The sequence below is a fragment of the Tyto alba genome, unplaced genomic scaffold, assembly GCF_018691265.1.
Source record: "Tyto alba isolate M040663 unplaced genomic scaffold, T.alba_DEE_v4.0 Super-Scaffold_21, whole genome shotgun sequence".
NCBI classification, from domain to species: Eukaryota; Metazoa; Chordata; class Aves; order Strigiformes; family Tytonidae; genus Tyto; species Tyto alba.
This window is the reverse complement of record NW_024881295.1, coordinates 15,003,753-15,016,913: the sequence shown is the minus strand read 5'-3', so window position 1 is coordinate 15,016,913 and position 13,161 is coordinate 15,003,753. Positions and strand designations below refer to the sequence as shown.

The window sequence follows — 13,161 nt, the reverse complement described above, 5'->3', positions numbered from 1 at the left end:
GGTATTATAACAGAGTCCATTCTCACCCACCCATCCTTTCAGGAAGAGCCTGGATAAATAGAAAGTCTTTCTAAGAGCACAGGCCAAAAAATGCAGCTTCTATAGACTGAGTCTGGCAGTGAAATTTGTCATCAAGGACGTTTTACTGACGTCCTCCATCTGCCATCAGTTTGGAGATATACAAGTCAACAGATGTCACTTCAACTGCTGTGGTGTTAGGTAATGAAGGGTGAAGGTCTTGGAAGTAGGTTAGGTTGCAAGTGGAGGTGCAGCAGTTTGATACTGGATGAATGATCTCATTTCTCGGGTGCACCACAGAGAGATCTGTAATAGATATTAGGGCTTTGAGATAACAAAGTTGTGTGGGAAAGAGCATACTGAATAGGTACAGTTGCATCTAATTGAGGTACATGTTGGGAGGGCAGTGCTATGAATGCAATGTGTTTTTGCAAGCAGGAGAAAGGAGAGACATTATGGCATTTGAGTGAATCATGGAAGAAAGAAGAGTCAGATCTGGGCTGCCTGTTTAAGTTAGAAATCTAGTCTTAAAGGCTTTTGTTGTGTTTGGAAATTTTTCATGTATTTCTGACACCCTTGAGGTGGAGTCAAAGCTCAGATCCACAAGTCTTCTTCTCCCTGCCTCCCCTATAATGGAGCAGTGTGATCCAGCTTAAATTAGGTGTGGTTTTTTTCTACCCCTGTGAAAAATGAAAAAGAATTTAGATTCATCAGATTCATCTTATGACTCACATAGGGCAGATAGTACTACAATTATTAAGTTTCTCTAATCAGAATACACACTGTTTAGAACGGGGAGCAGATCTTCCTCTATCTTTATAAAATGCCTACTGTAGCAAGCCTCTGAGCTTGATCAGGAAATTTCAGTGCTGTCATAATTCAGACAATAATAATAATGTAGTAGCACTGGGCAAGAAACTCTAAAACCAAAGTGCCTTGGATAATGTTTGAACTGATTTGTGGTTTCAAGTTGAAACCAGTTGAAGCTGGATTGTATGAAATGGTTTCAGCCCCATAATCATCCTAGCTACTACCAAGCTTCTTACTGGGTTATAACTTTATTTAAATTCAGTGCTAGATGTAAAATAGAGAGGGTGGCAAATTTCTCTGAAGAAGTTCTGAGTCAGATGGCCTCATCACCTATGTTCCCCATCCAGCAGTTATTTTCCACTCTAGGCTGTAGAGTCCCCCCATTCAGTCTGAGAGTAACATTTTAGACTTACTCAGATAATCAGGAGATTTGTTGTTGACTTCAGCAGGTTTGGGATTTCAGTCCTGGAGATATAAATCTGTTCTACCCACTCAACAGGGCAGCATGTCTGTTGTTACTTGTTATCCCTACCTAGCACGGTAGGAAATGTCCTCTCACAGACATGAGATGCTTGCTCTCCTGTACTTGAGTTGTGCTGGTGGCAAGTATGATAGACTCAACAGTAATGCTTTACTAGAACAACTTATCAATAATGCACAGAGGTTAGACCGCTTTTCCTTATGTCAGAAATATAGAGAAGATTAACAGGAGAAGCAGATAACACTCTGCTATTTTTTTTTTTTTTTTTTAGTTGACAGTTAGACCAAGAGTGTGTTATCTTTGGTGACAAGGTGTAGGATGGTTTCCAAGTTATCATCTTTTCATCTGAATATTTAATCAGAGGTGTTGCGTATCAGAAGGCTTGGCATACCTCTTGGAGATCATGCTGTGCCGTGCTTTCATTGCCTGAGGTAGCTGGAACAGCTAACTGTAGAGAGAGACAGGCCTGCAAAGACTTTAAACAGTTATGTGGAAGGTGGCAAACGGATATAAGGTTAGTTTAGTTTGGTTGTGGGGTGTGTATGCATGCTGGGCAGCAAGGCTGTTCTCCAAGGGTGGAGAAACTACACAGGCCAGTGTGGATCATCAGATTTCCATCTGTCTGATATACAGAGCTGAAATCTTGGAGTCATACTTTTATTATTTGTTTACTCATGGTGTAAAGAATGTCAAAAGATGTAGGCAAGTGGAAGATAAGCTCTGAAGACCTCCCAAATTGATTTTGTTTGTGATGGGTAACTAGGGAGAGGTGCAACAGCAGGTAAGTGAGGGTCAGTCTTCCCACTCCCAGTGGATAGTGCATGAATTCACGTGTCTGCCTGTGGTTTACCCTCTGTGTGAAATTAGTTTGACACCCTAGGCAACAGAAGAGGAGGAGGCTATTCAGATAACTAAGGAAAAGAGAGTGATGTGCCAGCTGAGTTACTGTGAATGAACTCAGTGCATGAGGATTGAGAGAATGGTGAGATGAACCACTGTAGTCAGAGAAGAGTATTTTTCATGGGCAGAAATGGCCTTTGTCTAACTTGCACCATCTTTCCTATGACTGAATTTCTCATGGAAAGTAAATGACAGTTATGCTGACTATGTTGAATGGTTTCATAAATGATCCTGCTGTCATTTTGCTCACAGTGTGGTCATTAGCCTGCTAATTAACATAGCCAACCTGAACCTTCATTTCACCTACTCTACTGTCAGTCTGTGGTGGCTAGTCAGGTCCACTCCAGCAGAGCTGGTATTTTTGAGGCAAGAAAACAGCCTGTAGAAGTACAATCTGGGAAGTAGTGTTAACGTAATTGTAAAGAAAATATAATACAAATCTATAAAATACTGCTGTTAGTTGTTGATACAACTATTTCCGGATTATTTGGGATGTTTCATGCATCTGTGCTGGTGAACAGAATTCAATACTTAAGGTGATCCTTATGGGTGGAGCCCATATCTGGTGTACTTGCTCACTGTAGGAAACTGCTGTGATATGCAGTGAGGCAGTGGATGGACTAAAAAAGATATTTAGAGAGATTGTCAGCTTTCTTAACAGATGATCTATGTGATAAGTGTCCAAGGACCAGAAATACATATCTGTTTTCATTTGACTTATTTAATTGGTACCATTTTGTGAGTTTTTTGCTTAGGGTATTTGTTGCTTCCTTTTCTAGTTTTCTAAGCAACTGGTGGTTTAAAAAAGGCATTTTAAAGAGGCTTTTAAAAGCAGTTGTTCTCCTTGCTGTGTAGGAGTGTTCTGTGTGGGTACAGAGAGTAGGATAAACTACTTCATCCTCCTGTGGTCTCACTGCAAAGACGAATCTTGACCCATAGTTGCTGGGAATTGACTCAGTTGTGGCCATTATCCAGCTACCACAGGCTAAGAGCAGTGTGCCCTCTCCTGTGCCCTTACATTTGGCATTCAGAGCTATAAAGATCATAGGCTTCCTGCAGCCAGAACATCTTACGGACAGAGTAGGCTTTCTGTGGTCAGTTTGCTAATGTAGTTTTATTTCAGTCTGTTTCTTCTGCAAATTAAAGACCCCATTGGTTTATTACTGTATTCATATGTTTCCTGTTCTAGACCTAAATGAAATGTGGATCCCCCTTTAAATTGCTTACAAATAACAGGAAGCGTTTTTCCTTGTCTTCCCTGTGTCACCTCTAGTGCTTTTAATTCACCTTCTTCCTTTCTTCCTCTTCCCTCTACTGTGATCCTTCATGGCTGTGCTGCTCATTGTTTTCACTCTCTTTGAGAAGAGCTGTTTCTACAAAGAAAAAGTTGTAAGCTTTTGAAGTGGAGCATGAAAATAGCAAAACAAATCCTTCAGTGCGCTGAGGATGAAAATGCTGTTCTAGGTCTGACAAGTGACTCAGCCATGTTGCATTTTTAACTTCCATTTTCAATTGTTAAAGCAAAATTGGGATAATTGAATCTTTGCCAATCCAGTACTTTCACCCTTCTTTCAACAAGCGGTAAAGTAGTACCAGAACAAGGTTACGGGAGAGGCTTGAACCCAAAGAGTCTGAGTAATGACTAAATCAAAATGTTTTAGTTGCTTTTAAAGTTAAAATGTTCCTTGAAATGCAAACTTTAACTGTGATTATTTTTACCCTGTGCAGAGCTCTTTATTTCTCTAAGTCCATGGCTGCACAGCTAAATTTAATGTGTGACTACGTAAGGAAGAGTAACTTCTTAGCCATTATGTATCATACCATTGCTAGAAGAAAAGTAAACGAATGTCCTGTCTGGGTCTTGCACTCGTTAGCTTCCTATTTCACTTTCTCTGCACAAAAAGATAAGAGGAATGCAGGCCTTTCCCTTTATCTCTCACAGTAATAATGTACCTCGGCAAAGGTTTGAATGGGCCACAGGATTATTAGGATTGTAATGTCTTGCTTTCCTTTTTGAGTAGGATGAAACTAAATGTAATCATCTGTTGGGTTAGATGAACACAATGGTTTCTCAGCTGTAGGCTTTCATCACAGCAACAATCTTGTATGATTTGGCCTGGCAGGGCTCCAGGCTCACAAAAGTTTTGTAGGTGTCAGATATTTGGCACTCAGAACTGACCACTGAGAGGCGTTGTCATACTTGTGTCTCCCTGCTTTCTAGTCTTTCAACTTTAGAATACTGTCACAATTTTCACCATGTGATATTTAGAGGAGGCTAATGAAAAGCTGCTTGGCTTAGTTCAATTTCAGTTATGTGGGCTTGAGTGATAGTCTGCTCCAACGCTGCTGTGTGCATTCTGGTAGGATCATGGTGCAGACTAGCAAGATATTTGCTCAGCTACAGAGCTGGTCTTTTATGGGGTTGGTATTTTCTAGGAGCAAACTGACAGTGTGGTGCGGCTGCTGCCTTCACTGTGACTATTTTGTCAAGTTCATTTCTGGAAAAGTAAACAAAATCAAGCTTTGAATCTATGCATTTCAACTTACAGCATATTTTCTAAACAGCATATGGAGCAGTCATGCTTACCGTGCTCTGGCCAACTGCTTTTTGTAATTTTTCAGTCATGGTGTCCTGTGTTCTATAGCCCCTTTGTTTCCCTATCCCTAATGCTCTGTTGCAGGCTGTCCTACCAAAGAAATGATGATGATGAGGAAGAAGCTGCCAGAGAACGTCGCCGACGGGCTCGACAGGAGAGACTGCGGCAAAAGGAAGAAGGAGATCTATCAGGAGAAGTAACAGAGAAATCAGAAGTTAATGCCCAAAACAGGTAAATGTCTGACATTGTTTACTGACAAGTCAACAGTAATTTTTGTTCAGAGTAGAGAAGTATCTTGAAGGGGTCTGGTTTGCTACTTCAGTTTTAAGCACCAGATTTGGCCATCCTTGCTCTGAAGAGGTCTTAACACCATGAGGAGCACTACTGGCTGTGTCTACATGGTGGGATGGCAGCAGCATTGAACCTGGGCTTGAGGCTATCTCATGGCCCGTTCCCAGGGTGTCCTCAGGGCTGTCTGTGGGGTAACTCAGCTGAGGCACATGAAGGGAAATACTTCTGATGCCTCCTGCTGTCTGATTGCCTCAGGCATTTTGTTCTGCCTATAGGTGCCATGGTGTCAGGGGGCCAAGGTGCATGGAATTGGTGGGCACCCAGTCCTCAAGCAGCAGCTGAAACATGCCTGCAAGGTGCTGGGTGTGAGTGCTAGACTTCAGCCCTCATCTGGCATTGTCGGGGTCATACGGCTATAAACAACAGAAAGGGTTATGGAGTGAGGTGCCTCTTGTCACAAGCTGAGTGGCAGAACTGTGCATATGACGTGTATGCCTCAGGCCAATCCAAAATAGGCCTTAAAGAAAACTAAGTCTTCCAAGTATTCTGCTGCAGGGTGCAGAGGGGTAGGATGAAGTTTTCAGGGCAGTTCATATTTTAGCCACTCCAAGTGTCACGGACCATTCCAGTGCCTACTGAGGTCAGTAAGTCTCCTGGGGACTTCAGTGGCTGTTAGAGCTGGCCTGGAAGGGAACCTCTCCAGGCTCTGACATTGTGAAACACCACGTTCCTATACATGTAGAAACACCAAAATTAATCCCCAGAACCATTTTGCTAAATTTTGAAGTATGCAACATGTTGTGTTTTCAAACCATGGAATGATGTTACAGCAAGTTCTTTTTCTAGAAACAGCTAAGTGCATACATTGTTAGATTTTTTTTTTTTTTTAATGAAAAATTGTCACTTTTATGTAGTGTTGCAGATGAGGAAACCAAGCGTACTACAACCACGGGGGGAACAGATGATGAAGCTGCGTTGTTGGAGAGACTGGCAAGACGGGAGGAGAGACGCCAAAAACGTCTACAGGAAGCCCTGGAACGTCAAAAGGAATTTGACCCCACGATCACAGATGGGAGCTTGTCACTGCCCAGCAGGAGAGAATTAAACAATGTGGAAGAAAACGAGACCACGGGAAAAGAGGAAAAGGCTGAAACACGCCGAGGACGCTATGAGATTGAGGAAACAGAAACGGTTACCAAATCATACCAAAGGAACAACTGGAGGCAAGATGGGGAGGAAGAAGAAAAAAAAGAAGAAAAAGACAAGGAGGAGGTACAGGAGGAGAAACCAAAGGATGTCCCCACAGAGGAAAATCAGGTAGATGTGACAGCAGAGAAATCCACAGATAAAGAAGAGGTAGTAGAAACAAAAAATTTAGATATAAATGCAGAGGAGCACAAAGCAGAGAATGATACAAATGCTGTGCCAGAAGGGGATCAGAGTATAAGTGATGCTGTAGATGAAGAGAAACGTAGGGATGAGGAAAAGGCTGAGGAAGAAAGGAAGAAAGCAGAAGAAAGGGAGAAACTTGAGGCAGAAGAAAGGGAGAGGTTAAAAGCAGAGGAAGAAAAGAAGGCAGTGGAGGAAAAACAGAAAGCAGAGGAGGAAAAGAGGGCAGCTGAGGAAAGAGAGAGGGCTAAGGCAGAAGAGGAGAAGAGGGCAGCTGAAGAAAGAGAGAGGGCTAAGGCAGAAGAGGAGAAGAGGGCAGCTGAAGAAAGAGAGAGGGCTAAGGCAGAAGAGGAAAAGAGGGCAGCTGAGGAAAGAGCAAGGGCTAAGGCAGAAGAGGAGAAGAGGGCATCTGAGGAAAGAGCAAGGGCTAAGGCAGAAGAGGAAAAGAGGGCAGCTGAAGACAAGGCTAAGCTAGAAGCAGAGAAATTAAAGGAAAAACAAAAGATGGAAGAAAAGAAAATAGAAGATAAACAGGTAAAAGAGAAGAAAGTACAAGAGGAAAAACCTCAAGCAACTTTCCTAAGAAAACAGGTACAGTAAACATTTTGCACCAATATAAGACACCTGTGGTTTCTGAGAAATGTAATGCAAGAAAAAAAGTTTGAATTGGAATTTCCTCACAGATCTATTCCTACAATGACGTGACTAATACTTGTGCTTTCTCTCTTGCTTTCTCTTTTTAAAAATAAAGCTCCTTACTTCTGCTTACCAATAATGCAGTGCACAACATGCCTGACCTCACTCCATCGTTCAAACAAAACCTTGCATGTTCAGACCTCTGCATGTTTTTTTGGCTGCCTTTTTTCTCAGCTGCTATAAACTGGCCGAATGCCGTAACACATGAAGTGGAGGCAGACACATGTTGGCATAAAATATTATGAGCACCTCGTAAACTGTGTGAGGAACGTGTGTGTTAAATGCAATCACAAGAGAGGGGTCTCTGCTGGGACATGTGAGCATGATGCCATGCGAGGGAGAAAGGCCCAGATGGGGGAATTGGAGCATTTGGGAAGGGTGGAAGGAGCACCACTGCACACGGGGATGTGGGCACAGCAGCATATGATGGAGATGTGGCTGCACACAGGATTTGTACATGAACACAGCGTGGAGAAACAAAAATGCAAACAGATGTGATGTTTTCATATTAAAAAAAAATATTAAAAACCCAAAAACAAAGGGGGAAGAAAAAGAGGATAAAGTGGAAGCTAAAAAGGAAAAGTTGCTGGATGAGAAGTTCCGACCTGCTTCCAAAAAAGATCAGGTAACTTGTAAACCATTGATTTAGATGTTGTAGGAAAACTTGAGATAAGAAAATAAATAAGTGAGCTATAACTGGAAGTTGCTTTGCTGAGCAAAGTACTTAAGCATGTGCTTCACTTTAAGAACATGGGTAATCCTGCTGAAATAAATAGGGATGAAGATATTTATGTGCTTAAAATTAAGTAAATGCTTAAGTATTTTGTTCTTTTGGGGCTTTAGAATCAAGTCCTGTTTGTCTTAGAACAAATATTTCAGGAGACTCGGTTTGGTTAACAATGCAAGGATGGTTTGCACCCTAGGGATGAATTTTTCAGGACTGTATCAACTAATCATCCTTCTCTGGTTTCCTCCCACTTTACTGTGAGCTTTTTCCCTGTGACTGAGACCTACTCCAATAATAATAATAATAATAATCATCATCATCATCATCTAGGCCCTTTGGCCACCTGACTGCCTTAACTAATGATTTTCTCCCAAACTGCAAAGCCCCATGATATAAACTGTGCATTCCAAGATTCTTCTTTTGTTTTAAAGAGAAAAACAACAAAATTTATTGCATTGCATTTCCACTGTAAACACAGGAGCTGGTGCCATGGTGTTTTACTGTATGGTAAGTAAATAAGATTTGGGAACCATTTACTCTTCAGGTTATAGCTGTACACAGGGAGCCATGTTCAATGCTGTGTAGCAACTGTGCTTTTGGTTCAGTGAAGCAGGTCTCAAAATACCTCCTGACTCTAATCAGACATTGAGACTGGTCAGGGCCTTGGGGGTTTGGACCCATTTGGTTTCAGCCAGGTCTGTGTGGCTTAAAGGGAGCCACAGCACAGAGATCTAATAACAGGCAGCTTGCTGCCTGTCCAGCTGCTGGGGAGCATTCAGGGTTGTAGAGGGTCTGGTCCAGGGTCCTTAGTTGTTGGATTAATTTGGAACATGCTGTAGATGCTTAGCTCATCTTCAGAGTGTGATGAAGGCAAATCAAGTCACAAGGTTTTATGTCCAGTTGCCTTGCTCGATCATCCAAGGTATCATATTTTGAGTAAGGTACATGTGACATTGAAAAGGCAAATAAAGTGATGAAGATGATTAGAAGAAAAGTTCCTAATGAACAGGGAGAGAGAGATTGGCAATACTAGAATAATTTACTCTAGAAAGGGGAAGTGTTAAATGAGACCTAATGGAGATGCTTCATAATAGTGCACTAGAAAAACTAAACAATTGCTCTAAATTAATCCAATTGCAAAAGCAGAGGAAAGAGCTGTGCAAAAAATAAGGGATGGATTATATTAAGAGTTCTTCATAAGACAGAATTGGCTTGTAATATTCACTGTTGCACACAATCTTTGAATATTACAAGTAAATGTAAAAAGGAGGGTGTAACTGACCACAAATATTGATGGGGGCGGATGGAGGGGGTAGGCAGGGGAGAGGCAGCATGGACTTGAGACACAATTGTCCTGCTTGTGTTTATGTGGAGCTCAGTCAATTCTCACTGGAGCTCTCACCATGCTTCTAAACCATAGCCACAGGGCTAGATTATTCCAGGAAATTGGTAAGACTTTTTAAAAAGTGACTTGTGATTTTAGTACTTCCATTTTTGGATGCTCAAGCTGAGATGATTTCAGATAGCCCCACTTTTAGTGCAATGCCTAATACCCATCCACTGAAAAGTAAATCTTTTGCGTGTGTATCAAGCTGAGCATTCAGAGTGTTTTGCTCAGTTTTGAAAATCACAGTTGTTGCTTCTAGGTTTGCGAAGAGAAATCAACAATCTCAGACTCCAAAACAAGTCAAGATCAGGATCTCCACTCCTCCCTCCACTTCAAGGACATACAAATTCAATGAAGCCTATTTCTGAACCATATATGCAGTTCAGAGGATGGCAGTATATCATGAGCAACATCCTGAAGAAATACAGTGTATCTATATAATCAGATTTTGCTTTTGCAGTTGTGCAACACAAGCACATGTCCTTACTTAATGTGACCAAAATCTGTTCCTCAAAGTTCAGGTTTTGATCAAATTAGCAAGCAAAATCTTGTCTCCTTTTCTGAACTGCCTGACAGTTTTTGGTTCTCAAAAATGGCCTGGAAAGTTCATAAGAACAATGTTTCTCATGATGTGAGACTCTTGGTATTTCCTGCTTCCAGTTTGGCTAGACGTGCTGCAACAGTTGCTTTTCTCATGGTATTTGGGTATGGTAGTTGGCTGGAAATGGAAGTCCTAGAGCCAGATGCCCACAGCTTTTAAGTCACCAAGTAATTGAGCCTAAATAAGGAATCAAATTTGCCAAAAAGGCCCCAGCCTCAGTAACTGATTCTCTGTGGTCTGAAGGTGTTCAAACTACGGATTTAAAAATCTCAACCCTCAAATATTAGCATAACAACCTAGCAGGAAAGAAGCAGTGTAGAGAAAAATTAAAATATAAATAAATAAATCTGGAAATTAGCTAAACATGCTTTTGGTTGTGTTCTATCTTGACTTGATGGTCAAGAGTTGTGACAGCATGTGAGATGTTTTCAGTTCAGGTAATACCACCTGTCTACTCCAACTGGAGTCAGTGTGGTCCTTTCTACTGAATTCTGCAGAAGCTGAATTAGCCTGTAATTTAGGGAACCACTGAGAACAAGGGAAGGTACTTTTTCTGTTGCCTGACTTTGGAATGGGACATAATGGTTTCTGCTTCTGTGCTAATCAATCTCTGTTTTGGCATTAAAATTAGTAGGATAAGGCTTGGGCCCAAAAGGTGTGAAATGTTTCTGTAATATCTTGTTTTATCGTATTTTTGAATAAAGAGGCCAAGCTGTATTAATGGTTTTCTCAAATGCAGACATATTACCATAAAACCTACTGGCTTCTAGAATGCTATTTCCTAACCTATTAATTTTTAAAATATATTGTTTTAATATTAGTTTTCTCAGTGATTTCAATTAAGATGTAAGAGATATGACCCTCCCCAGTGGACTTCAATACATCAGGCAGCTGGAAGTATTGGCTTTTTAATGAGACTTAGAAAGGTCTTGATGAAAATCTCAGCAAAGGAAATCCTATGCTCTCAAAATCCCAACACAGACATCCTGGCATGTGAAATCTTGCAACAGTCACCCTGACTGGGACTAAAGGGTTATAAGATTGCTAACAGGCAGCGGAGATTTTTCCTGTGAACATGATCACTAGCTACAATCTTGCCCAGATTTGGGAGCACCGAAAAGATATTACTGTCTGATGGCATTCATTAGGCTCAATGAATAGCCCTGGTTGTCTCAGCCCAGCTCCTAGAAAACAGAAAACCATCCCTTGAGGCTGCTAGTAATAATGGCCTTGTTCGCTAGCAGTTACAGCATCATGGCCAAAGAATGCATGGTCATGGAAACTGAACTCCCCTCTTGTCCGTGGTCAGGCACTTCTGCCAGGTCGTGGCTAAAGCTTCTTTGGCAGGAGAGGGTGGGGATGGTCTGCACTGCCACTGCCTGCCCTCCGGACAAAACAAATGCCTCTGTGGGTGGTGTCCAACATCCCTCACCAGTGGCAAATCTGCTTGAGTAGTTTAACCAGCCAGTACTCACCTGTAGTGTGTGCCACCTTGGCATTGTCCATCCTATCAGTTTCTGTGAGCAAGCAGACTAGCTTCAGGTTAAGCCAGAGGCTGACTTTGGGAATTCAGTCAGCAGCTTAATTCAGTGCCTTAGGAGGATCTTGATTTTGAAGATTATGGACTCATCCTTTATTGTTAAAGACATTACATCTCCAGAAGTTCTTCTTTGGTGAGGAAGCATAGAAATTTGATTGTATTTGAGGATGTGTATGTGTATTAGATTTTTATTTCAAGGTGCGGCTTGGAAAGCCATAAAAGCAGTTGTGTTGCAGACAGGATGTTAGGCAAGTTTTTTTCTTTCTAGTTAGCAAATGGGATGGCAACAGGCTTCCAAAGTACAAAAGTATTTTTTCCTAAAGGTCTTCATATGAATTTTTCACAGAAAGTGTTTCTTGCTTACCAGCTAGAATCTTCCTCCAGCATGGCAGAACTGGGAAGAAAAAAAAAAAAAAAAAAAAAAAAGGAGGTAAATGTTTCATCTGCTGCTGTTGAAAATCTATTTAGACTCGTAGCCTAACTAACTGAGAGGGAATATTTCTACCTGAGGATAAAGAACTTAAATCAGTCAGTATCTTCCTCCTATTATCAGCATCTAGCCATGACTCAGCAGGTTGGGATCAGGCTGTCTTGTAGTATTGATAAATACTTCAAGCTCATAAATCTGAAGGAATACTGGAGAGTGAAATCCATGCACTAAATATACTTACTTACTGTTAAGAATTATAGGACAAAGCTTTGTAAAGATGGAGGGAATTTTTGCTCTCGTGTTTCTGGAGAGAATATTTGCCTTTTCATAGGATTAAATATTCATGTCTGATAACACTATCCATGACTAGCTCCTGGTAGGATTGTGCTTTTTGTCAGGGTAAATTTTACTCTGATATAAAGATAGCTTTGTGTTTTGGCCATTACTTTTACAATACTGAAGTATCCATCTGCTATGACACTGGAAAGAGCATGAACTTTGTCAGGCAAACTTGACAATTGGTGAAGGTTATGTGCTATTTTTATTGCACCAATGCCCATAACCTTGTACCAAGAATGTATCAACAAGCCTAATCCCAAAGAGTTTGCAACCCAGAATCTTATTAAGCAACAGGTGAATGATGCTGCAGCAGGAGGGAAGAGGGTTGGGGTGCCTCAGTGGAGTGAAGTTGCAGAATAAAGCAAAGTGGTAGCATAGTCCCATGGCCACAAAAATCTTTCACAGAACACTGATAATTTTGCTGAAGATATTCTCATCTTGAATTCGGACCAGGACGGAAGAGTGGTGGTTGGTCACAGTTAGAGTTTTACAGACTACTTCTGCTATAAAGCACATAAATATTTTGAAAATAGTTGCTTAGCTAGTCATTAATACCAAGAAAATTGTGTTCCTCAGCTGTTATTTAGAATGCTTCATTGTGACTTTTTTTTTTGTTTGTTTGTTTGTTTCTTGTTTTTGTTCTATGATTTACGGTTTCTCCTGAGCAGGTAAAAGATGACAAGGACAAAGGAAAAGCACCCAAAGAGGAAATGAAAAGTATCTGGGATCGTAAGAAGGGTGTTCCTGAACAGAAGGCACAGAACGGAGAACGTGAACTCACTGCCCCAAAACTTAAATCTACTGAGAACGCTTTTGGGTAAGTTCCAAGTAAGCACTGGGTTTGCTTACGTTACAGCAGAGCAGGGGGCCATCTCTGGGTCTGCTTAACAGCCTTGTAGCAGCTGAGTAGAAGACTTGGGTTGGCAACATCAGCAGAGGCTCTGCTGTTCATTGG

The 13,161-nt window shown here is 41.3% G+C and overlaps 1 protein-coding gene across 6 annotated transcripts in view; it reads left to right on the top strand.

Annotated features, from left to right (window-relative positions):
* The window catches only part of CALD1 (caldesmon 1), a 95,410-nt gene that overhangs the window by 59,736 nt on the left and 22,513 nt on the right, over positions 1 to 13,161 (top strand). For 4 of the 6 annotated variants that reach the window (XM_042795451.1, XM_042795450.1, XM_042795452.1 and 1 more), the window contains 4 exons: positions 4,891 to 5,037; positions 6,012 to 7,077; positions 7,724 to 7,807; positions 12,875 to 13,023. In XM_042795451.1, coding sequence (XP_042651385.1) covers positions 4,891 to 5,037; positions 6,012 to 7,077; positions 7,724 to 7,807; positions 12,875 to 13,023 — 1,446 coding nt within the window. The remainder of the gene's footprint in view (positions 1 to 4,890; positions 5,038 to 6,011; positions 7,078 to 7,723; positions 7,808 to 12,874; positions 13,024 to 13,161) is intronic. The other 2 variants (XM_042795455.1, XM_042795454.1) reach the window with 1 other exon arrangement.